A 26,816-nucleotide genomic window follows, 5' to 3' on the forward strand; every position below is an offset into this window, starting at 1 on the left:
ATTCCTTTCAGACACACATGCTTATCAAACTGTCTATCTATCCATCCCTCTATCCATCCCTCTGTCCATCTATTTGATATGAGAATGTAAGCTCCCTCTCCTAGAATATTAGGTGCAGGAGTTTTATTTATTTTTTTTTTTATTATTATTACCGTAACCCCAGCACCTTTCTGTGTTGGTTTGTTTTCATGCTTGTTACCAAGAAGATCATCATTTTTTTGAGAGACTAAACTGTCCTATTCATCCTGACGTACATTGTCAAGAATCTGGCAGGACTTCCTATTTAATAAAAAAGGTATAGAGTTAGGAAGCCACAGTTTGAATCTCAGCTCTGCCATGACTTACTCTTACCTTCCTGGTATGTAGATGGAGATGACAATTCCTATCCCGAGCATTGTTTGGAGTATGAAAAGAGGTCAGGGCATGAGAGGGCTTGTGGATAGGGCTAAGTAACTGAGCCTCCGGAACCACTGAAATACTATCCAGCAGATGGCTGCTGTCATTCGTGGGAATGTTCTAGTGAGGATGGGTGGTAGGACCTGGGAGGCAGGCCCTATTGCCTACCTACTTTAAGTTTCTCCCTCTCTTGGGCTAGTCCTTCCCCCAGTCTCACTTCTGGATGTTGATGGTAAGCGAAGTTATCCCTGGGCTGTCCTGTTGCCCCCGCCCATACTTGGGCTCCCTACCTGGCCACTGGTCTGCCTCTGTGCTTATGTGGTGCCTCACTGTGGGCTGAAGAGATTCCTCTGATTGCTGTGCTGGAATGCAGTGCCCCATCTTCTTTTGGGGTGAACTCTCCCCAGGTGTGAATGTGTTTCCAGGAGCTGGGCTGGGAGAGTTCAGGAATGGTTTTGAGGCGTCTTCCAGGAGTGTAAGTGTGTGAGTGTGCTGAGGCCGGTGCCCAGCTGACGACGGCCAGAGGGGGCCAGGTCCCTTGTGGATCTTGCTCTGCCATCTGCCGCGTCACTGTCTGCCACCATGGGTAATCCAGAGTGCATTCCCTGGGAACCCCCTGCTCTAGATTCACAATGACGTCCTCAGTCCTTAATTTACTTGAGATGGGTGCGGGAGACTCCTTGCCTCTGCATTTATTGCCCCCTGTAACCGAATTCCACCCTTCTTGGCACTGATCTCACACAGGCACGGTGTTTGAATCATCATGTCCTTCCTCACCGCCCTGGCACAGCACTCCCTGCTGTTTCCCTCTACCTCATCTGCTACCTGGCCCTATTAACCCCAGCTCTCATGCTTTTCCTTTCTAACTGGTTTACCTAGGGCTGCAGACTTCCCTCTGCCTTCATATCCAGTCAGCAGAGTCTCCCCTGCTCTCATCCCAGGATGTCCTTCCCTGTCCATGCTGCCCTGCCCCATTTTTTTTTTCTTGAGACAGAGTCTCACTATGTTGTCCTCAGTAGACTGCTATGGCATCACAGCTCACAGCAACCTCCAACTCCTGGGCTTAAGTGATTCCCTTGCCTCAGCCTCTCAAGTAGCTGGGACTACAGGTGCCTGCCACAACACCCGGCTATTTTTGGTTATAGTTGTCATTGTTGTTTGGCAGGCCTGGGCTGAGTTTGAACCTGCCAGCTCTGGTGTATGTGGCTGACGCCCTAGCCGCTGAGCTACAGGCGCTGAGCCAACCTGCCCGTCTTTCATGGCACTCCCCCGGCCTTGCTCAGCCAGCCCGAGCGCTTGCACCCAGCACACTCCTGCAGTTTATTATCTATTTTGTCTATCATTTTTTAAATGGGCATTTTTTCTTTCCCTAAGACTGTAAGTTTCACAACCCGGCTGGCTGTAAGGAGGAGCGTACACAGAGGAGAGTGCACCGATGCGTTGGAGGCAAGCCCAGGGGTAGCTCACGTTCTTCACACTTACATATTGTTGTCTAAAACCCACTCACAATGCTACCTAACTGTGGTGAGAGCCGGGAGGCTGCTCTAGCTGTGTGCGAAGGAAGAAAAGGACAGTGGGTTCGGTGGCCTGCAGCCTGTGCCAGTGTGGCTCACCAGAGGACAGTGGTTTGGGAGAAGCGGGCAGTGCTGAGGGATCTGTGTTCCTGGAAGTGAGAGAGGAGGCTGAGGCAGACAGGCGGGGCTGGAAGAAGTGGGAGGAAGGTTGGTAGGTGTGAAAGACCCAGAGGTGATGTGGCCCTGGGCAGCATCAGGCTGCTGTGACCTCTGGAAGGAGAAGGGCCAGGTTAGGCAAGGCCACTGCTGTGGACCTGAAGTTCCAGGGGGAGAAAAGCAAATAAGGCCGTGGCGTTTGGCTGAGCCGTCCTGGGTCGGCCGTGGGAGAAGCCTGCTGAGGTCTGGGCTGGGTGAGCCGTCTTTGCCCTTTGAGACAGATGTGGAGAAGGAAGGAAGGGATCAGTGGGTTGCTGGTGGGAGCTGAGAGGCTGCAAGCACGACAGGCTGACTGGCCTTCTGGGGGAACTGTGGTGGCTGGAAAGGTAGAGGAGACGTTATCTATACCGTATTTTCCTTTGATTGGGGAAGAAATGAAAAAAGTCAGCCTTCAGTCTAGCTCACAATAAACTATAGATTCTTTAAGAGAACCTCTCTTTATGGTCAGACTAACGAAAGCAATACTCTCTTGGCCTATTGTAGATGCTTCATAAATATTTATTCAATGACTCAAATGAGCCAACTGCAGACTGGCAGAAGACATTCTCCACCCCCCAGCAGGCGGGTATCCATGGCAGTGTGTTGCTGGCACACAACCCAAATTTTGTTTTGTCATCAGTCACTTTCCTCTCAAATCCACCAGGGTTCAGCCAGGCCGGGACTGCAGCCTTGGTGGTCAGAGGGCCTGGCCTTGCTGTGTCCTGGTGAGAAAGGTCAGCCTCAGGAGCAGCCGGCTCCCTGGCTGTGCCCAGCTCTCCATCCAGCCTCGCTGTTTACTTCCCCCTTCATCTCGAGGATAAGGCCGGGCTGCCCACTTTCCTGCTGTGCTCTTCTTCAAGGGCCTACAGTTTCTCATCTCTTCCACCCTCTTTCAGAAACAAACAAAAAAGCCCATCGTTTAGCCCAGAACAACCACTCACATCTTTTTAGAGTTTTAGCCATCGGCAGCAGTAATGGCAGAGTGATATTCAAATGATATAATGACTGATGTGGCACGGACAGAGGCCCTGAATGCACTGGAGTGATACTGGACAGCTGAGCGCCGCTGGGCACTGGCCTCCACTGCAGCGAGGCAGGTTTTGATTAGCAAATTGTCTAGGGAGCTGGCTGCTACAGTGCGACAACAAACAGCAGCCTCACTGCATCCTCCACACAAGGGGTGATGAAGGGAGTACAGCCAGTAGCTTATGAGAAGTTTCAAACACCAGTGCTGCAACAAACTAGAACTGTTGGGTTGGGCACAGTGGCTCATGCCTCTAATCTCAACACTCTGGGAAGCAAAGGTGGGAGGATTGCTTGAGGCCAGTAGTTCAAGACCAGCCTGAGCAAGACTGGGACCCTGTCTCTACAAAAAACAGAAAATTTAGCCGGAATTGTTGCCTGTAGTCCCAGCTACTGGGGAGGCTGAGGCAGGAGGATCGCTTGAGCCCAAAAATAAAAGAACTATCTAAAGTTGGAACTCCTTTCCCTCTTTTTATATTATTACCACTTAGTGACTAAAAGCTGAAAAGGATGCTTTAAGTTCCTGTTTCCATTCCTGTGCTTTTCTTGGTAGCTTCTCTGCCATGTGGTTACCCTTTATGAGTCTTTTGGAGAGTTTGATGATGGCATTTCTGAAGATCACAGAGAAAGGCTTTGTTTGTGTACTGAGACCTCTCCCAGCATGGAGCCCTGGGAGCTCCTGCAAGCAGTTGTGTTGTGGCTCATAGAACCCCATCCTGAGGGTAGTTTGCATTTTTCTGTGTTATGATAAAGTCCTCCCTCCCTTCCATGGGAGTTGGGACCCCTCGGTACCTGTTTCTTTGCATTGGATATTTAACCCTTTAGTGTGACAGGTAGCAGGAAGACATTTGGAGCAACAAAAGAAATACCACATTCAGAAGGATGGGAAGTGTGGGCCAGAGTTAGTTTCCTGTTGGGGAACTCAGCAGTTGGGGAACCCTTGGCTGAGATGGGAGGCAGGTGCTACAAAGAACCACACTTGGGCCTAGGGAGCTAAGGCCAAATGAACTCAAACTTCTTGGGTGAAATTAGGTGTGAACATTGGCGTAGGATTCCTCACTTGTACAGGCCAGGGATTGGCACCAGGTGATGTGTTTGAAGGCCCTTTCCCTTGGAATGTGACATGTTCTGACACCAGGCAGAGGGCCTGGGGGTCAGGTCTCTGAGAATATCAGACATCAGGATGTCATTCATGTGAGGACTTTCTTTTTCTTTTTCTTTTTAATTTCAGGTTAATGTGAGGGTATAAACAACTAGGTTACAATGTTTGCAGTTGTTAGGTAGGATCCCTCTGGTAGTTGTGTCCTGCACCCAAAAGATGTGCCATATGCCCTTACATTAATTATGCCCATTAAATGGGAGCACCCAAAGCCCCCTACCTCTCCCCTTTCCTTCCTCCCTCTTTCCCCTGCCTCCTGCTTGAATTGAGTTGAGTTTTTCTCTTAGGTGGCTTGTATTAGATCATCTACTGGCTTCATATTATTATTTAGTATGTTGGATGTTTGCTTTTCCATTCTTGGGATACTTTACTAAGAAGAGTATGTTTTAACTCCATCCAGGTTAATACAAAAGATGTAAAGTCTCCATCTTTTTATGGCTGCATAGTATTCCATGGTATACATATACCACATATAATCCATTCCTGGGTTGATGGGCACTTGAGTTGATTTCACATTTTGGCAGTTGTAAACTGAGCTGCAATAAACAATCTAGTGCAAATGTCCTTGCAGTAAAATGACTTTTTTTCTTCTGAGTAGATGCCTAGTAATGGGACTGCAGGGTCAAATGGAAGGTCTAATTTGGTTTTTTTGAGGATTCTTCATCCTTCTTTCCAAAGAGGCTGTACTGGTTTGCAGTCCTACCAAGAGTGTAAAAGTGTTCACTTCTCTCCACATCTATGCCAGCATCTGCAACTTGGGTACTTGGTGATGTAGGCTGTTCATGTGAGGAAGATTTTCTTAGTATGTGCTGCTGAAGTGAGCACATAGGACAATTTTCTTAATCATGATTCTTCCTTTTTTCTAAGAGTTTATAATCTGAGGCATCTGTGTTCATTGAATTTGGATAGAAATGTAGGTATCGAGACATTTTCTTGGTTTATAATATTTGTGTGTCTAGAAGGTCATAAACATTACAAGCTATGCCCCTGGTTTTGATTTTCTCTCTTTAAATATAGATCTGTTCTATTTTATTTTATTTTATTTTATTTTATTTTTTTTGAGACAGAGCCTCAAGCTGTCCCCCTGGGTAGAGTGCCGTGGCATTGCAGCTCACAGCAACCTCCAACTCCTGGGCTCAAGCGAGTCTCCTGCCTCCGCCTCCCAAGTAGCTGGGACCACAGGCGCCCGCCACAACGCCCGGCTATTTTTTGGTTGCAGCCGTCATTGTTGTTTGGCGGGTCCGGGCTGGGGATTCGAACCCGCCACCTTAGGTGTACGTGGCTGGCGCCCCAGCCGGTTGAGCTATAGGCGCCCAGCCTATAGATCTGTTCTTGTTAAAAATTCAGTATCTAGAAAGGTGCTCAGGAGAATAGAGATGAAGCTCTTGGACTTGTGTCTGCAGCACTTCCTCCCCCCTGCCTCCCCATCCGCCCTTCTAGGGGCAGAAAGAACCTATGGCTAGAAATTAATCATGGCTATTTTTGGACTCCATGCCAGAAGAGATCTTCAACTCTTAGGGGAATCCCACTGTCACAGTAGCTGTCTTCCTCTCAAAAGGTTCTTCAGATTTGTCACACTTGGTTGTGCCTCACCTGTTGGCTCTGAGGCCCTAAGTTCTTGGACAATGACTAGACTTGAAAAGTATGTAAAGATGTCTCAGAGACAATGGAGCACATCAGTAAAATCAGTGGGCCTGCCCCAGATAGCAAGAAACTGAACTTTGACACCCTGATGTTAAAGATGGATGGCACCGAGAATACATTTGTGGTCTATGTGACATATGGAGTGTCCCTTGCTATACATAAAGCTGGAGCCACTGAGTAGTCAGGACTTCTGAAGTCGCCCTGCAAGTTACAGCTTTCATGTGGTCATTACAGGAGACAGTCCTTGGTCCTTGCTGTTGCAGCAGCAAATTTCTGGAAAGCCTTGTGTGCCTTGGAGCTGAGGTTTATCATAAACCGAAGAATGTTATTAAGGAGAAATATGGGGAAGGGGAAGCTGTTACCAATGAGGGGCATGAAGAGGGCTTTGCTCCTAACATCCTAGAGAATAACGTAGCCCAGACCTGCTAGTATGTTCAGCTGGGGAAGCCAGTGGTGCTGAAGTGATTGGACCTGGCTGCCTCAGAGTTCTTCAGGTCTGGGAAGTATGATGGCCCTGTCAAGTCCTTCATCAGTGACTGGGAGTGTCTGTCAAGAGTCCCTTCCAGCTGGATGTTGGGAAGCTCGGATGAAGTTCACTGCTAGTGCAGGTATCCCAGGAGGAGAGGGTGAGCTCAGGGACCAACCCAGAGTGCGTTGCAGAAGCTATGGAAGAGGAGCCGTGAAACTGCCTCCTGCTTAGTGGAGCAGATTCACTCTGTGACCTGGTCTAGTCCAGAGTTTAAGTTGGTCCAGACCAGTGGGTTATGTATCCGAGGCTCCCTTCTCTCTGGGGACAGTGAAGATGCTTTCACTGCTGACCTGGTGGCAGGGCTCTGCACTGGGCTGATTAAGATAGGTGCACCTTGACAAGCAGAACTAGGCCAAGTGCATTCAGCTCCTCAGAAGTAGAGGAGCTAGGGCTCATGGCACCCGTTGCTCAGTGGTCAGGGTGCTGGCCACATACACTGGGACTAGAGGGTTCGAACCCAGCCTGGGCCTGCTAAACAGCGGTGACAACTACAACAAAAAAATAGCTGGGTGTTGTGGCTGGTGCCTGTAGTCCCAGCTACTTGGGAGGCTGAGGCAAGAGAATCACTTAAGCCCAAGAGTTTGAGGTTGCTGTGAGCTGTGACCCCCGCAGCACTCTACCAAGGATGACAGTGAGATTCTGGGATTCTGTCTCAAAAAAAAAAAATAAAAATAAAAAGGAAATGGAGAAGCTAGGCCAAGGCCCAGTTTGCCAGCAAAAAATTTGGAAATTTCCTAGTGAAGTAAGCTCTGGCAGATGAGCCCCTGAGTCCTTCAAGCTCTGGACTGCTAATTAGTCCTCAAGGCAGCAGACTGATACCTTCAGGGCCCTCAGTACCTCTCCTTTCTCTCACCCACTTTTTCTCACTGCTTTATTAGAATTGCTACATCAGAGTCAAGCTTGACCACCTGGAACCCCATTTGGAAACCTTAGCTTTGAAATCTAAGACCAGAGTAATCATTCTTCTAATCTTGTTCCATAACAAATGTTTATGGCACCACTTGTGCTTATAATGTGGTCCTTACGGTTGTTGATAGGCAAGATCCCCAGGGTTGCAATGCACAAAATAAAAAATCATTCCATTACTTAAAAAAAAAACAAACAAACAGAAAACAAACAAAAAAACTATCTTATAGGCCCAGGACAGTACTACACAGTCTTTTTTGACTTCTTGGTCTTGAATTTTGGAAAGATTCCAAAGAGCATTGACTAGTCCTGGGACATCTGAGACCTTGGTGAAGGCTGAGTCCCTCTGATTCTTGCGCCTCTGCCAGCAGTCTGGCTTCTAACACAGCGGTCAAGGGACACTGACTCATCTTTCTGTCAAAGTGTTACAGAGGGGAGAGGAAGAGCTCAGTGCCCTAATCCTGCCCATTATGAAGATTACACAGAATAGTGCTGGCATCCAACCAGCTGGACTAGGTGATTTTATTTTCCAGATCCATCAGTGGAAAGGTATTCAGAGAGAAGAGAAGCCTGGGCTTGCTTTGCCATTAAAACCTCCTTTGCTGGAAATGGCCAACACTTAGAGGCTCTATATATTATTTTATTTTAAAATTAATACCTCAACCTCCGGATGCCCTAAATTACATTAAGGGGAGGTATTAGCTGATAGCCAGCTTTCTCCCAAATCCAACTTACGGAATTAAAGATTTTTCTTATCAGTGTGTTTTTATGGTACAAAACCAAAAACATTTTAATCCCTCTACTGTAACACTTCATTTTTTATTTTATTTTATTTCAAATCCTAATGTAGATACGATTCTATTTTCTGGAGTTTTTACCCCTTAGTATAAGTGTTTTGAAATCTCTGCATAATTATTTGCAATGATTATATCATCTATTAAAATGATATACTATATTTTTCTTATGGTTTGAGGATTTAGGTTTACAAGTTTATAAGACTGCATTAGAAATAATACTGTAGGCTCGGCACCTGTAACACAGTGGTTATGGCTCCGGCCACATACACCGAGGGTGGCAAGTTCGAACCTGACCCAGGCCTTCTAAACAACAATGACAACTGCAACCAAAAAAAAAAAAAGTATGCTGGGCGTTGTGGCGGCGCCTGTAGTCCCAGCTGCTTGGGAGGCTGAGGCAAGAGAATCACTTGAGCCCAAGAGTTTGAGGTTGCCGTGAGCTGTTGTTGCAGGATGATGAGGCCCAACAGAGAGAAAGAAGGCCCAAACACCACGTTTATAAGAGGAAGGGCTTTATTTACCGGCCGGGAGTTTACAGCATAGATTTCCAAAGGGCCACTCTCCCCATCTGGCTTGGTCTTTCCCTTTTTATCAGTAGTCAAAAGTTCCACCTCACAGGTACCCTTCTCATTGGCCAGTTTGAATCAAGAGAGAGATGCTATTCCAGCCCCCACAGAACTATAAATTTTCACAGAACTTGGAAATTTCCAAGTTCCAGGAAGTTAAGTTTACAAATTCTCAGAGCTGAGTCACCATGGAGAGGATCCTGCAGGTGTATCCTGGTGGTCTCCCTGAGAAGACCTGTTCTCCTAGACCTCACCCTTCTCGGGTATCCTCTCTCATTCCCCCACTTTGAGACTCCAATATATTTTACTTTGGGGTTTTAATATCAGTTTGTTTCTGTAGGTGCCGATATTAATTACTTTTTATCACTGAGGTTTTAGGGACTGTGACTCTTCTTGGGTTCTCTTCTCAGGCCTTAATAGTACCATGGTGGTGGGCTAATATACATATGAGTTTTTACTTTTTCCTCTAACATTTTCCCCCCTTTTTCCCCAAAGCCAAAGTCCAATTAAGACAAGTCCCTCGAGGAGTTTCCTCAGGCTTCAGCCATGCATTGACCAGCCAGTGAGGGCAACATAGTGAGATTCTGTCTCAAAAAAAAGAAAGAAAGAAAGAAAGAATACTGTAATAAGGTTTTATGGAGTTTTTTCCTTTTTGCCAATTATTTTCTTGTATTGCAGTTTTAGGAGTAGACCGCTGGGTCAGTGGATCAGACTATACCGCCTCATTGTTCTCCTGAGCAGTTGTGTGGCGTCCAGTGCCTGCAAAACATGAATGTCAGCTGTGAATGAATAGCTCAAAAGTTAACTCCTAGGCTTGGCACCTGTAGCTCAGCAGCTAGGGCGCCAGCCACATACACTGGGGCTGGCAGGTTCGAACCCGGCGGGGCCTGCCAAACAACAGTGACATCAACAACAACAACAAAAAACAGCGAGGTGTTGTGGCAGGCACCTGTAGTCCCAGCTACTTGGGAGACTAAGGCAAGAGAATTGCTTAAGCCCAAGAATTTGTGGTTGCTGTGAGCTGTGACAGTACTGCACTCTACTGAGAGTGACAAAGTGAGACTGTCTTAAAAAAAAAAAAATAAAAGTTAACTCCTGCAGGCCTGAGTGGGGATTTCTCAGCCACTGATACTCGTGGATCATCTTTTAAGAAATTATTCCACTTTCTTATGCAGTTTGGAGTATTTTGACTATCAAAAGAAGGATGAAACCAAATATTTTTTTATGTGCTTACAGTTTACAAAGTGCTTTCCCATCCAGCAGCTCAAATAATCCTCATGATACTTGCAAAACATTTGGGAGAGGGATGGTGATCATTTACTCCATTTTCAGGTGAAGAAATATGGTGTGCAGAGGGTTTAAGGTTAACCAGAGAGTGATGTGTCTATGACCTGTGATGTTCTGGGGAGATGCCCTGACCGCCCCGTGTATTTATTCTTCCTGTGTTTCCCTGCCTAGGACTTTGGCAGTCCCCGGTCTGTCACCTCTCGGTGTGACTTGAGGGCTAACCTCGTCAGAAATGGCTGTGGAGGTGAGATCGAGAGCCCGGCCAGCAGCACCCGTGTCCTGCGCAGCCTGCCTCTCAGCAGCAAGGGCTCCAGTTCCGTGGGCGCAGACGTCATTCAGATGACCCCACAGGAGATCGCCGTGAGCCTCCGGCCTGGTGAGTTGGAAAGCCCCCGGCTGGATGGGGGGGAGAATGGGCCAGGCCAGGCTGAGATCCGAGGTCGGGTAATGATGTGGTCAGGATCAGACCTCTCAAAGCAGAGTACAGGGCCCGTGGGATGAAGAGAATTTTTTTGCCGTTTTTTTAAATTGTGGTAAAATATATAACATAACAGTTAACATTTTAACCATTTTAAGTGCACAGTTCCGTGGCATTAAGTGCATTCACAATGTCATGTAGGTATCACCACTATTTCCAGAACTTTTTCATCAACCCGAAGAGAAAATCTGTAGCCATTAGAAAATAGCTCCTCATTCCATCTTGCCCTCGGCCCCTGACAACCTGTTTTCTATTATACTTTCTGACTGTGAATTTGGCTATTCTAGGTTCCTATACAGTGGAATGTATGCGCCCTTTGATGTTTGACTCATTTCATCTGCACTTCAGCATGTCACAGAATTCCATTACTTTGTAGACCGAATACTATTTCATTGTATTGTATATACTGCATTTTGTTTTGTCTTGTTCTGTTTTGAAATAGTCTCACTCTGTTGCCTGGGCTAGAGTATGGTGGCATCATTATAGCTCACAGCAAACTCAAACTTCTGGATTCAGGCATCCTCCTACCTCAGACTTCCAAGTAGCTGGGACTATGGGCATACATCACCATGCCTGGCTATTTTTAAAATTTTTATAGAAATGAGGTCTCACTTTGTTGCTTAGGCTCTTGCTTGGGCTCTTGTCCTCAAGCAGTCCTCTTGCCTTGGCCTGCTAACTGCTAGGATAACAGGTGTGAGCCACCATGCCCGGCTTTCCACCTATTATCTATCCAAGGACATTTGGGTTATTTCCTATGTTATGAATAATGTTATTGTTTCTTCTAGAAGGATGCTGGTAGATTTATTCCTTAGCTGATGCAAGTTGTTCAGGAAAAATGCTACTTTTAGGAACAATTCGGTTAATTCTATTTGCATTTGTGGCATTTTGAAAGGATAGACCTTCAGAATGAAGATATTATTTTGTGAAACAGGAGCCCCTGCAAGCCCTCCAGCTGATTGTACACCTATGTAATGTATACATAATGAGGAAAGACACAGTTTTTGCATACCTACTAAAATGCTTGACCTACCCTGCCCTTGAGGAAAGAACTTGGTGAAGGTCTCTCAGTAAGTGGTGAATCTGATTCAGTCCTGGGTCTTTGTGACTGCAAATCCATAGTTATTTCTAGGTCGCCACTTTTGTCATATAATAAACTACATAATAGGATCCTTGCAGTGAGTGTCAAAGGGTAGATGTGCATGTGGCTAAGTGGGGAAGTATCACATTGTTGGTGGGGGCAGATTTCTCCAAATTCCATTGATTTTTCAGCCTTTTTTCCTATCCTGTTGCTTAGGAAAGCACTGGCAATAACTATTTATAGATGGTTCATTTAGATGTCAGGGCAGCTTGTAGCAGTGGTGCTCCTGGGTTCTAGCATTGGCTCTGCCCCCAGCTCAGAGGGTCTGGGCAAGTTACTCCATCTCTCTGCATCTCGGGATCTTTATCACCTTTATTTCTCACAGCCATGTTCAGAGGCTTAAATGAGACTTCGTGTGTAAGTAAACTTTAAACAGTAATGGCCGAGGGTGCCAGATAGAGGTCTGAGCAGGGGTGCTCAGTGACTCAGAAGTGGAGCTACGTATGGGAAGTGCTATGTATGGGAAGTGCTCAATGACTCTCTTGGGGTTGCTGCTGTTATTATTATTATTATTATTGAATGGTCTGCACCATGGGTTTTGGTTTTTTTTTTTAAAGAAAGAGCGCCTGTGGCTCATGTGGCTAAGGCACCAGCCATATACACCTAAGGTGGCGGGTTCAAATCCAGCCCGGGCCCGCCAAACAACAATGATGGCTGCAACCAAAAAATAGCCGGGCGTTGTGGCGGGCACCTGTAGTCCCAGCTACCTGGGAGGTTGAGGCAGGAGACTCGCTTGAGCCCAGAAGTTGGAGGTTGTTGTGAGCTGTGATGCCACGGCACTCTACCCAGGGGGACAGCTTGAGGCTCTGTCTCAAAAAAAAAAAAAAAAAAGAAAAAGAAAGCGCTCTGAGTCATCACATATTTGAGAAGCATTTTATTTTGTCTATTTTAATTGTCTTAACAATAAGAAACCAAAGAAGGGTGTAAGCAGACCCTGCTGACAGAGAAACTCAAGCTGCTTGGTTGCCCACCAGGCATCAGTGCTGAGATTAACTGAAGTGAGGATTTTTGCAAACTTTCTCACTGTGAGTGACATGCAGGCTTTTTGTTTGGTAAGATACCAAGTTGAGAGAGACCAGAAAGGGAATCCTTATAAAACTGTGTGAGTGGGTAGAAAAAAGTCAGCTGAGCCTTTATGTGGGCAGATGTTTGGTGATGTCCTCTGGGGAGAAATAAATCGTCTTACATGAAAACAGGCTCTAGGTCAAGGGTTTTAACCTAAAAGAGGATGTAGGGGTTGCTGGAGACTATTAATATATTAGAACATTGTGTAGTATAAAAATGTTATCAACTAATGTGAATGCTGGATCTTCCTTTTTATTGTAATAACAATATAACCGCAACTTAAATGAAATTCTTGAAAAATCATCAATTTTTCATTTTTACCGTATCCTTTATCCTTATCCAATGTGTTCATATTTTCTTATGTTTATAATTGTACTGACTTGTAATTGTATACTGTTTTCAATCAGAAATCTGAAAACAAGGACAAAATTTCACCCTTCCAAATGAGTTTACAGTCTCAGAGTCATCATTGAGGGAGGTTTTTATTAACAACTTTTTTTTTTTTTTTTTTGAGACAGAGTCTCACACTGTCACCCTGGATAGAATGCCATGGAGTCAGCACAGCTCACAGCAACCTCCAACTCTTGGGCTCAAGTAATCCTCTTGCCTCAGTCTTTTTTTTTTTAATTTTTTTTTTTTAATTTTTAATAAAGACAGGGTCTCACTCTTGCTCAAACCTGTGAGCTCAAGCAATCTACCCACCTCGGCCTCCCAGAGTGCTAGGATTACAGACGTGAGCCACTGTGCTTGGCCAACAACTTGTATTTTTGGACTCCCTCATCTAGAATAGCTCTCAAAGCCTGTAGTGTTCTCACCAAGAAATGGTGGCAAATTCTTACCTTTAGGGTAGATTTAATTCAGGAATTTCACAAAGCTGAAGATGTCATAGTTTTAATAATTCCAGTTTTTCAAATTAGAATTTGAATTAAGGTATGAATGTGGGCAAAGAGACTATTTGGTTTAACTTGCCAAATAACCCCCATAGAGGAGGCAAAGAGTGGTTTCAGCGAAGGCAGGTTTATTTACAATATATATTTATTCATAAAATTCAATATATGTTTGATTAAAAAAATAAGTCTTATTTGACATAGTCACTTCTCCCACTAAACATTATTATTTCTGGTAATTACAAATAAAATGGAAAACATGGTCCTATGTTTATACAAAACCTGTGAGTGCCCCGTGCAGCTCTGTCTTGTGGGAGGTGTAAGTACAGGGAGCATCAAGGCGACAGAGGGCCTGCTGTCCTCTGAAAACACACCCAAACTGTGAGGAGGAACAGATGAAGACCAGCAGGAGATCTGATGAAAATTCAAATTGCTAAAGGTCTAAAACCGTTTTGAATAGTTTTTCAAATATAGAAACACTTGAAACCAATGATGCCTTGTATAATCTTGCAAATAGAGTTTTAGTATTTAAAAAGAAAAGTACAGGCTCGGTGCCTATAGCTCAAGCAGCTAAGGCTCCAGCCACATACACCTGAGCTGGCGGGTTCAAATACAGCCCAGGCCTACCAAATAACAATGACGGCTGCAACCAAAAAATGGCCAGGCATTGTGGCAGGTGCCTGTAGTTCCAGCTACTTGGGAGGCAGAAGCAGGAGAATCGCTTGAGCCCAGGATTTGGAGTTTGCTGTGAGCTGTGATGCCACAGCGCTCTACCCAGGGCGACAGCTTGAGGCTCTGTCTCAAAAAAAAAAAAAAAAAGTACAAGCTGGATATGATGGCTCATACCTGTAATACTGAGGCGATGGACTGCTTGAGCTCAGGAGTTCAAGAGCAGCCTGAGCAAGACTGAGACCCTGTCTCTACTGAAAACAGAACAACTAGCCAGGTATTGTGGCAGGTGCCTGTAGCCAGCTACTTGGGAGGCTGAGGGAAGAAGATCTCCAGAGCCCAAGATTTGAGCTATGATGCCACAGCACTCTAGCCCTCTAGTGAGACTCTGTCCCTACCTCCCCCCACCAAAAAAAAAGAAGTACAGACAAACCCCAGATATTTATCTGGGGGGAGGAAAGAATAGTATGTTGCAGTTGACAAAATTTTCAGTTTAGTAAATGCGCACTTTACCTCAGAGAAATTCCTCCAGACTCTGGGGAGGACTTTGAGGTATGTAAGGACTGATTGTTGCATTCTGTCTTTTTAGAAATGCTTTTGTGTCTCCTTCTTGCCCCCCCCCCCATACCTCATCATAAGTACCTGTTGAGTGAAATGTAACACATTGCCAGCCTTATACTGCAGTAGTCAAGGACAAGCCTCAGCTTAACATGAAAGATACCAGGAAGGAAAAGTTGCTCCCGGACTAACTCTGAAGGAGAAAAAGAGAAGAAACATTTCTCTTTAAGCAGGACTTTTAGCTTAGTTTAGTTATTGTCTTAAACGGAGATATATTTCACATACCACAAAATCCACTATTTGGAGGTATACAAAATTCAGTGGTTCTTAGCATATTTGCAAGGTGGCACGACTGTCACGAGCAGAGAATTGCAGAACATTTTCGCCACCCTAAAAAGAAGCTGCGTGCCCCTGAGCAATTACTCCTGCTCCTGCCCTTCCTGCTCCCGCCTTTCCTACTCTGTGTTCAGCCTCTAGCAACCACTGGCCTGTCCACTTTCTGTCTGTATGGCGTTGCCTACTCTGGACATTTCCAGTAAGTCATAGAACATGGGCCCTGTCATAGCTGGTTTCTTTCACTTAGCAAAATGTGTTCACGTTTTGTCCACGTTGTAACATGTATTTCACTCCTCTTTATGACCAAATAATATTCCATTGTGTGTAGATAGATAGATAGGCCACGTTTTAGTTGATGGACACTTGGACTGTTTCCACTTTGGAGCAGTAGTGATGAATGGTGCTATGAACATTCACGTACAAGCTCTTGTGGGGACATATGTTTCCAATAATCTTGGGTCTATAGCTTGGAGTGGAATTGCTGGGTCATATGGTAATTCTGTGTTTAACTTTTTGAAGAACTGCCAGACTTTAAGCAGGATTTTGTGTAAACATAGGATCATGTTTTCCATTTTATTTCAATACTGAAAACTGTATGTCAGGATAAGAACCTTAGAAAATCCTTAACAAAGAACATAATATCCTTAAGAAAGGACATAAACTTTAAAGTAAAGCTTATTGAGAAGGGTTGAAAGCTAGAGGTGGTTTAAAACACTGAGGCAGTTAGAAAGGATTTATTAAAGTTATTATTTGCCCCAATCCTTAACCTCTTAACAAATGATCCTTCATTGATAGCTTTTTTGTTTGTTTGACACTTTTTGAAATAATTTTAGACTCCCAAAAAGTTGCAAAAATAACATAGAGATGTCCAGTGTACCCTTCTAAGTTGTCACCAGTGGGAACATATGACCAGAGTATGTTTTCAAAACCAGGAAATTGACATTGGTACAACACTACTAACTAAACTACAGGTGATCAGTTGTTTGGGGGGTTTCTTGCAAGCCTCTATTTATGTTTTTTTCTCCTCTCTCCTTCCAGGTTCTACTGTGGGGGAACCCGTTTAGGTATTGCTTCTGCAATAAAGTTGCCAGCTAGACTGGCAATGTACATGCTTACAGAAATGAAGGAAGGTTTTTGATGCTGGGTGGATAAGGGGTTATTTTAAAGGAAACTAGAAATGTAGAGGCCTGTTGCTTGGAGGCAGATAGTGTGGAGGCCAATCATATCTTCAGATGACCTACTGTGTTTGGTTCCATCTGTTAAGAGTCTAAATTCTGAGGTGGGGAATGGGGTGCACTGCAGCCTGGCAGCCTTGTTCCAGACCTCTGAGTCAACTCTTTGGTTCTAGATCATGACTTAATCCTGGGGTGCTAATTATCTTTTACTGTAGTGAACAGAAGAGTCATATGTTCATTTATAAGCTGGGCACTAGGATCCTAATTTTCAGTTGTATTCCTTTCATAATATAATTGATATATGTCCCCTCTCTCCCTCTCTCCCTCCCTACCTCCTTCCCTGTAGAGTCTCACTGTGTTGCCTGGGTATAGCAAGCCACAGCATCACTGTAGCTCACAGCAACCTCAAACTCTTGGGTTCAAGCGATCCTCCTACCACAACCTCCCGAGTAGCTGGGACTACAGGCACTCACCATGGTGCCTGGCTAGTTTTTCTATTTTTAGTAGAGACAGGGTCTCAGTCTTGCTCAGGCTGGTCTCAAAATACTGAACTTAAGCAATCTACCCATCTCAGGCTCCCAGAGTGCTAGGATTATAAGTTGTGATCCTTGGTGCCTGGCCTCTCTTCTTTCTTTTAATCTCAAACAGAGAAGGGTAATTCTAGGGAATCAAAAACCCCTCACATCTGTTTTGGGATGGCAAAAGTCTTTATCAGCTGAAGTTACTACTTTGTCTTACCACTTGAACAAAAATCAATCTTAAAAGTTCTCGTATGAATTCTGTATTCACTCTCTAGAAGTGTTCGGCATCTGATATATGTCCTTAAAGAAAAAGTTAACCTTTTACTTTTTACTAACGGGAGTGCAGAGAGAAGAAAGCTTTAAGAATATGTTTCAGATGGAATGCTAGTTGATACATGATTACGGTGGGAGAACCTGTACTTAAGAACTGAACAGGGGCAGGAATTCCGTGCAAAATGCAGGTGGAGCTGTATGCTTTGGAAACAGGAAAAACCAGAAGGACATGAGAGGGCTGCCTGGGGGCGGGGGGTAGCTTCATCCTTGCACGTGCTCACTTCTCTTTGGAGCTTGCATTATCTTGTTTTTCTCTGATCTGCCACTGGTCTGGAATGGGAATTATATGGAACAGCAGCAGGGGGAAGGGGTGTAGGTACTGGGACAGGAGCGTGCAGGGATCCTGTGTGGAGAGAGAGAGAGTCAGCATCAACAGGCACAGATCCAGCCCTGATGCAGAGGCCCAAAAGGCTATGCACTCTGCCAGGCACAGGGGAGATGGTGACTGGTCTAAAGTCTCAGGTGGGGCGTGAGAGCAGCGTGGCTGAGAAAGAGTGGGAAGGGAGGACGGTGGCTAAGTATGTACGGTTCTGGAGGTGTACCCCAAGGTGGGAAGTGTGCCCCAGGCCTTCTCCCTGCAGAGAGGTGGCTTCCCCAGGGGTCTGCTAGCACTAGAGCCTCCCTGTGGGGGAGCTGGTATGCAGGCAGCTGGACACCCACACCAAGAATCCTACCAGGAATGTCATTTGTGCTAGACTTGCTGACAGAACATTCCATATTGCCAAGGCCCACTCAGGAGTCTGTGGCATTTAAAATCAAGCATATTAGAGGTGGCAATGAACTCTCCTTCTGAGCATTAATACAGGGTGGACATAAAGTTCACGCACAACTTAAGATAGTAATTGCACATGAACTTGAATAATTGATAGTAATTATTAAAATAGTAATTGCACATGAACTTTATGGACACCCTGTATTACCCTCCTTACACCCCTCCTTTTTTGGAAAAGTGTGAGAAATATTTATTTTTAACATTTGCAGCCCTCCTTTGCAAGAGTGTGTGTGTGTGTGTGTGTCCTTTCACGGATCAATTTATTTTACAATTTAATGCCAAGAGATGTCTCACTTCAGAATGACACCCTCTTACCATACAAAGGGACCTAACTTATATATGTATTATAACTTAGTTCCCTCTTTGCCTTTATATTTGGAAAATTTTGAGTTAAATTTATATGCCTAAGGCTGTAGCCATTCCAACTCAAGTTTCTGACAGAATTTTTTTTTAAGTTTTTTTTCCAAAATCTCAAAAAATAGACAACTAATATTTATAAATAAAAATAGAAGATAATTTCAAAAAACAGATCATGCCAAACCTTATAGACAATAGAAAAAGAAGAAATACTTCAAATTCATTCCACTTCATCTGGATACACCTGATATTAAAATTAGAAAAAATATATTATTATAAGGGGAAATTACAAACATATTTCACTTATACATGAGGATACAATATCCTAAACAATATATTAACAAGTTGACTTAAAATTATTGTTCAAATAATGTACTTTGGTCAAAATTAAATCCAATTTATATGAGAATTAGTCACTATTTTCTTTTCTTTTTTTTCTTTTCCATTCCCCCACCCCCCCTCCTTCTTTCTCTGTCTGCTCTCCCCTTCCCCCGCCCCCACCATGTCATCAATTGTCCTCATATCAACGTTGAATACATAGGATTCATGCTTCTCCATTCCTGTGATGCCTCACTAAGAATAATGTGTTCCGGCTCGGCGCCTGTGGCTCAAGCGGCTAAGGCACCAGTCACGTACACCTAAGGTGGCGGGTTCGAATCCAGCCCGGGCCTGCCAAACAACAATAATGGCTGCAACCAAAAAATAGCCGGGCGTTGTGGCAGGCGCCTGTGGTTCCAGCTACTTGGGAGGCTAAGACAGGAGACTCACTTGAGCCCAGGAGTGCTATGAGCAGTGAAGCCATAGCACTCTACCCAGGGGAACAGCTTGAGGCTCTGTCTTAAAAAAAAAAAAAAAAAAAAAAAAGAATAATGTGTTCCACCTCCATCCAGGTTAATACAAATGCTGCAAAATCTCCATTATTTTTTTTTTCCAGTTTTTGGCTGGGGCTGGGTTTGAACCCACCACCTCCGGCATATGGGGCTGGTGCCCCACTCCTTTGAGCCACAGGTACCGCCCCAAATCTTCAGTTTTTCAAATGGCTGAATAGTATTCCATGGTGTACATATCCATTCCTGGGTTGAGGGACCGAAAGAATTTTCTCTTTCTCTTTTTATCTCCACAAGAAATTGCTCTAATAATTGACTTTTCAGGAAACTGAAGCCAAAGTTTTCCTTGTTTAGCAACATTTGTGTGGTGTTTATATACATTATCTCCTTCAGTCCCCACCATAATTAATATTCTCCCCCCTTTACTGATGCAGAAATGGGCAGCAAGTTGAAAGGAGCCCTGGCCCTGAACCCTTGGGGACAGGGTCTGGACTGGAACCTCGCTCCCTCTCTTCCTAGCCTGGGGCTGGCTTTCCCACAGTGCCTCCCAAACTCTTGGAATCCAAGCCAGTTCTCCGTTTCTTGGTTTTAAAATGCCTATCTGTTAATTACACATAACTCATAGCAAAATAGAAATAAATTCTACACCAAAGAAGGTATGGCTGGGAACTTGGGGGGAAAGGGGATTGGTGACAGAAAATGTAGAAGCCCCTAAAAAGGGTGACAGCATTGGGCAGAGGAGATATGATGGCAGGCTCTGTTCATTTGGGGTCTGTTGTCTGCCCCTGCAAGGGCCATGGAAGGGCCTCCCTTCTCCCATCCCCTCCTGCCTCCCTGCCCCTCTCCTGCTATGTTTTATCATCTAAGGGACTAAACTTTGGAGGGACCTGCTCTGTCTGCTCAATGGGAGCCAGAGACAGACCATGCAGCAGCCTGGAATTCATTCTGGAAGAAATCTTGAACATTCCTCTGAGTCAGACTCTGATGGTTTTAAAAATAGGCTCATACCAGCCGGCAACTGAAGCCATATCAATGTTGAGGCAGCCAGGACGGTACATGAAGGACAAGTCAGGGAAAGCAGGCTGGGAGCTGCCGCTCCAGCTACAAATGGTAATCACAGTAACCGTAGTTCATGTGTGCAAGCCTTCGCTGCTTCCACCACACTTCTCTTCCTCTGGGGTGCATCACAGCCTTAATCACTGCTGCAAGCATTGTTACTTCCAGTTTACATTAGGGACAACTGAGGTTCAGGCTGTACCCCTTGTTGAGGGACAGAGCTGCACCTTAAACTGAAATCTTTTGATTGCCTGATTCCTCATGGTCAAGTTAATGAAATATGCTTTGTCTGGGGTGGAAGCAGAAAGGTTGCATAAAAGATTGAGTCCTCTCCCCTGCAGGTTTAAGAGTGCTTCATTTTGCTGGCTGTCAGCTTGAGGTGAAATTGTGGGTCTAAGATGTGGCTGTCAGCACATCGGGTGTGGACCCCTGGGCCAGGAGATAGCCGATCTTTGCTGTGCAGCCTGTGATCACACAAAGAATATATCTGTATTATGATGTGTGAGGACAGTTCTGCTGCAGGATGAGTAGGACTGCTCCTGCTGCTCTGGAAAGGCTAATGAGCCTCAGGGAGATAGCGTTACCTTCTAAGTGATTTGTTTTGAAGATTAGGAAATGATTTAGGGATCTCGTTGTTCTGGTGTGGGTCCTCCAGTTCCTGCCCTGACTTGGGCCTCGCTAAACCCTGTAGGGTGCAGTAGCAAAGGCCACACCTCCCGGACACTATTGTTTTCTTTGCTCTCTTCCTCTGAGTCATTTCTTACGTCCTCTGTTGGCTACCTTATTATAGAACCACAAACTACCTTCTCTTTACATCTAGCTGTGTGTTTCTTTTCTCTTTCTTTCCCTCCCTCCCTTTCCTTCTTCCTTCCTTCCCTTCCTTCTTTCTTTTCTCTGATGGAACCAAAATTTGGAATTCACTTTCTTGTATTTATGTATGTCAGTTCTGATGATAATGAGTTATGTCTGGTATTCCAAAAAGTCAAATATGCCCCCAAACTAAATACTATTGTCTGGGATGTGGCTAGGGAAATAGAAACAAAAACAGGTGACATAGCACAAGCATAAATATTTTTGACCTTTGGGATATTTTAAGTAACTGCCCTCTTGGCCTTGTGCCTGTCTCTCTTCCCACCTAGTTCTTACCCACTCACGCTCATCTTCTCTTTTGTTAATTTCTTCTTCTTCTTCTTCTTTTTTTGAGACAGAGTCTTACTTTGTCGCCCTCAGTAGAGTGCCATGGTGTCATAGCTCACAACAATTTCAGATTCTGGGCTCAAGTAATCCTCTTGCCTCAGCCTCCCAAGTATCTGGGATTTTAGAGACGGGGTCTTGCTCTTGCTCAGACTGGTCTCAAACTCCTGAGCTCAGGTGACCCACCCACCTCAGCCTCCCAGAGTGCTAGGATTATAGTCATGAGGCACCCTGCCTGGCCACTTTTGTTAATTTTTACCTGCTTTCTATTCTGCACGAACATTCCATCTTAGCTGGGTCTTAAACTGAAGTTGGTGTGTGGTTGGTGGGCTATTCTCTACCCAATCTGTGGAAGTGTCCAGCTCAATGTCCACTAATTACCAAAAAGTCCTTGTTGCTGAGAAGACAGAACTCCACTAAGGAGCCTGGCGGTTACAGAGTTTCCTTAGAAATGCTGACCAGGTGTTTGGGACAGGAAAGCCCTCAGCACCACAGTCTCCTCAGGCACTCTGCTTCCAAGAAAAGTATTTCTTCTGGGAGACAGACAAGCACTAAGGAAAAGTAAGAAGTGAACTGGCTTTAGAAGCAGAATCCATCCCTTCATCCCTCAGCACGTCCCATGACCTCTCACCTGCATGTCCTCTCATGCATGACCTGTCTGTTGGCGTAGGTGACAAGACTGCATTCCAGCTGCAGGTCCGCCAGGTGGAGGATTATCCTGTGGACTTGTACTACCTGATGGACCTCTCCCTGTCCATGAAGGATGACCTGGACAACATCCGGAACCTGGGCACCAAGCTTGCCGAGGAGATGCGGAAGCTCACCAGCAACTTCCGGTTGGGGTTCGGGTCTTTTGTGGATAAGGACATCTCTCCTTTCTCCTATGTGGCACCGAGGTACCAGACCAATCCATGCATTGGGTAAGTGACCAGATGGCCTTCTTTTCGGTATTTAAGGGCAGAAAAATGGAGTAGAATAAAACTTAGCTCAAAGAAAGAATGAGAGCAGGCAGGCAGTGCCTGTGGCCCTGTGGGTAGGGTGCCAGCCCCATATACTGAGGGTGGCGGGTACTTACCCAGCCCCGGCCGAACTGCAATAAAAAAATTGCCGGTGTTGTTGCAGGTGCCTGTAGTCCCAGCTACTTGGGAGGCTGAGGCAAGAGAATTGCTTAAGCCCAAGAGTTGGAGGTTGCTGTGAGTTGTGGCGCCACAGCACTCTACTGGGGGTGACAAAGTGAGACTCTGTCTCTACCAAAAAAAAAAAAAAAAGGAAAGAAAGAAAGAATGAGAGCAGGCATGTTTATGAGGGATGGCTAGGCTCAGGAGTTTAACTTGATCAGTGATAAGAGGCCGGTCTCTTCTTCCCCTAGAGCTGTTACAAGGTTGCATAAAGATACGATGTTCACCGCATCTATTTTTCTGCCTGCCTCTCACAGCACCGTTTTCTGACATTAATAGAATATAGAGAACGTTCTCAGGGAGTGATGAGTACAGGTGATCAGGGAGGGAGTAGACAGGACAATTTAAGCTTTCACCCTTGCTTATCACTTGTAGTAACTGAGGTGTTTTGGGATAAATGAATTCAAAATTTACCCCTGTTGTTTATGTAAGTGACTATAATTTATCTTGACAAAAAACTATGTGAAAATCCTGTTTTAAAGGTATGAATTTTTTTTTCAATGTAAGTCGAGTACCTTTAGCTAAAAATATTTGATAAATTATCAGAGAATGAGTGTTTCTTTTTTTTTTTTTTTTGAGACAGAGTCTCACAATGTCGCCCTCGGTAGAGTGCCATGGCGTCACAGCTCACAGCAACCCCAAACTCTTGGGCTTAAGTGATTCTCTTGCCTCAGCCTCCCAAGTAGCTGGGACCACAGGTGCCTGCCACAATGCCTGGCTATTTTTTTGTTGCAGCTGTTTAGCTGGCCCGGGTGGGGTTGGACCCACCACCCTCAGTGTACATGGCTGGTGCTGTAACCACTGTGCTATAGGCGCCAAGCCAGAGAATGGGTGTTTCTAACTGCTGCAACAAACCAAGCCAAAGTGTATAAAAGCTCAAACTTGCTAGAAAGTTCTTTGCTGTTCACCAAGTCCAACTGGATCTCATGATCAGTGGACACTTCTCCTCCAAGCAGTGACTCTGGGACCCAGGCTCCTTCTGTCTTCCAGACTTTACCATCTTCCACAAATAGCTTCTGAGGTCATCCTGCTTAGAGGAACATGTGTAGGAGGATAGGCTTTTGCCATTTCTACTCCCGCATTGCTTTAAACGGAACTGAATTCCAGCAAGGAGGCTAGATACTGGCTTAGCTGTATGCCCAGGAATCAGAGGAAGCAGGATTGGTGAATAGATCTCTGCCACGGGGTGTTTGTATGCGTGTGGTAGGGGAAGATGAGGGGATCACATCCTTCAGTCTCCCTATCACAGCCTCTACCTGGATGGTTTCTTTCTTTTCTAGTCTTTCAACTGTTCCTTTAACTGTCACGATTATGAAGTGTGACCACAGTCAGTGAAAATTTCCAACTTGTCCTTGCCTGATTACCGCCATGTTCAACTTTAGTGAGGGTGTGGCATATTAAACCCCAAAATAGTCACCAGATAAGAGAACAACTAAGACATAAGTTCTTGCTAAGTGTCAGGTACCATACTAAGCACTTCACATGGGTTATCTCATTTAAATCTCATAACTACCTGTGGAGGTCTCCAAGGTAGGTATAAGTCAGATTTTAAAAATGAAGAAACTGAAGCTTAGAGAGAATAAATAACTTACCCAAGATTACACAATAGAATTTGAATCCAGACAGACTACTTTCAAAGTCTATGTTCTCATTAATATGATACCTATTTTTCCCCCTCCAAATCTTACCACACACAAATGTTTTACCTGTGGCAGAGGAATGATACCCTCTCCACAACCACCCTACCCACCCCTCTAAGTCTTATCTAAGGATAATGTTAGGCTGTGCTGGGGTAACATACAATCCCTAAATCCCAGTGGTTCAACACAATGAATGTTTTTTCTTTTGCAGAATCTAATGAGACTTGAGCTGCTTTCCTTGGTACCTTTTCTTCACACAGTGACTCGGGGATCCAGGCTCCTTCCATTTTGTGATGTCATTTTCAATTCTTGGTCTCCCAGCAGCCTCCAAGGGGGAGAGATGGTCTTAAGCCCTTGAGCCTGCCTTTCTCTACAAATTCTTTCTGGAAGTCTTGACAGCTCCGAGCTCCAAGTTGGGCTGGGTGATTGGGGCAGGTTGCTAATGGCCTTGAACCCTTCCTAATCCTTTGTATACTTTCTTAGAAACTGACTTAGGTCTTTCCCAGGGGCTGGGAATTGACACGGATGGAAAAACAATAAGACAAGAAAAAATGTTAAGTGTAAAGAGACTGTAAGTTCTTTAATCATGAAGAGAGGTGCTGGGTGTCATTATTTGCTGGGTTTAGCATCTTCTTGCGGCCACTAGGCTGATTATTAATTTGTTCCTGTCTCTAAGGCCCTTTTCAGCTAAGTCCAGGTCCCAAAGATCTCTTGCTTTAAGAGTTTCGCCACTTACCAGGACCAACAACATCTTAACCAAAACTTTTTTCAGTTAATCTGGAATAGTGACTTATCTACCTCCTTGCACCTCGGCCTTCAGTGGGCCCTGTCTGCATAGAGACAGGGTAAGTCTCCACTTTCACTCTTCTAAAACTCTTTCACTCACCAAGACTCTAGAATTGGAAGCTGGCAGAGGATGAAGAGCCGGCCCTGGGTGCTCAGCATGTGAACACTCAGAGTCAGCCACATTGCTTATTCACAGCTCATCTCCTTCTCTAAGCCTCAAAGGCAGAAACCAGTTGCCGACAGCAAAGCTCTTGACAGTGAGTACAAGGCCCTCTGAAAAGCTGCTTGTGAGACAGGAAACCCAGAGAAGAATGAGAGTTTTGAAGGAAACACCAAGTCTCAGTTATGTAAATCTGTCTTTCCCAAGCTGGGCATGCAAGAGGAGACACAGGGCAGCGCAGTGAGCAGACTGAGATTTCTCTCCCCTCATCTAGGTGTGCAGCGTCCTGGGTCTCCTGGGGAGAAGGGCTCCCGGGCTAGGCTGCAGCACCCTGGATCTCCTGGACAGAAGGGCTTCTGTGCCTGGTCCAGCACGCACATGTGCTTTGCTTGCCTTTCTATTTTAAAAACACTGTGAAATAGTAACATTTTTCTTAAAGCAGAAGATTTAATCAACAATAACCAGGATTTCTAGTTTTTCTTGAAAAGCAGGGAGGTCTGGCAAAGCGGGGCTTGTACTACAGGTGGTTTGGCTGCCACAGTCTCCACTGTTCCCTTCTGTCTTACAGCTGGCCTGTTGCATGTGTCTACAGTTCACGCCTGGGCTCAGTAGATGTTGTTTGCAGTCCTTGTTGATCTTTATCCTCCAGCCAGTGTGGAGGGAAACCCACAGAGTTCTTCTCAGGCCCCAGTGACACCTTCAGTTAGGTTTTCCTTTACTGTAGTGGAAGCAACAGCAGTTCCCCCATAGTTCTGGGGAGATGGGAAAGTTAGGGGGGTGGCTTAACCACCTGTGCAGGACATCTCAGAGAAAAGACAACCAGCATGCATGGGACTGTTGGAGGTGCATCTCTCCTTCTGCTCCAGATGTTTCTGCCAAATGATGGAATTCCTAAATTCATTCCCATCTTAAAACGTGTCAGAAATGCCAGATCCAAAGTAAGAAGTGCCAGGTTGTCCCAGGAAGCAAAAAAGGCAGAGAGTAATTTTATCATCAGATTAAGGAGCTGTTGAATTGCTGTTAGGAACGGTTTTACTGGCAAGAGACACCTGATATTCACTGATGCAGGATTTAAAGGATTCATCTGGCGTGCTCTTTCAAGTTCTGAACGCCTTTTCTTTTGTTAGAGGTATTGGGCTATTGTTGAAATACTTATCATGTAAAAATATTTGCAAGTGAGATAATACCTTTACCTTTGTCTCTATTTTTCCTTATTGTGTTGTTTCTCCCAAGAACATTCCTTCCTTCACCACCTTGAAGGTAATATCCCATTGTCTGCTGGCATCTCTTGTGGCTGACTTGACAGCTTCTGTGTGTCTAATCCTTTTCCTTCTCTCTGGTGGCTTTTGGTCTTTTTCCATGCTTTTCATATTCTCTGTTTACTCCAGTGTGTTTAGGTTGGATTTTTGTTTACATTGCTTAGAGCTTGGTCTGCTTGTATAATTGGAGAGTACATCTTCGTTCCTGAAAATTCTCAGATGTTGTCTCTTTGCTTGTCTCTTCTCGCCTGTTCTCTGCCTTTTCTTTCTGACACTTACTAAGTGTCAGAGCCTCTCGTGCTACATTCCCATTTCTTTCTTTTTTTTGAGACGGAGCCTCAAGCCATCCCCCTGGGTAGAGTGCCATGGCATCACAGCTCACAGCAACCTCCAACTCCTGGGCTCAAGCGAGTC

At 45.0% G+C, this 26,816-nt stretch overlaps 1 protein-coding gene across 1 annotated transcript in view; it reads left to right on the top strand.

Moving 5' to 3' along the window:
* Positions 1–26,816, top strand: part of ITGB5 (integrin subunit beta 5) — a 122,652-nt gene that overhangs the window by 15,670 nt on the left and 80,166 nt on the right. Inside the window, exons 3-4 of the mRNA XM_023516278.1 lie at positions 10,185–10,389; positions 22,050–22,299. Coding sequence (XP_023372046.1) covers positions 10,353–10,389; positions 22,050–22,299 — 287 coding nt within the window. The 5' untranslated portion in view covers positions 10,185–10,352. The remainder of the gene's footprint in view (positions 1–10,184; positions 10,390–22,049; positions 22,300–26,816) is intronic.

This window comes from Otolemur garnettii, unplaced genomic scaffold (genome assembly GCF_000181295.1).
Source record: "Otolemur garnettii isolate 467f Iridium unplaced genomic scaffold, OtoGar3 scaffold00089, whole genome shotgun sequence".
NCBI classification, from domain to species: Eukaryota; Metazoa; Chordata; class Mammalia; order Primates; family Galagidae; genus Otolemur; species Otolemur garnettii.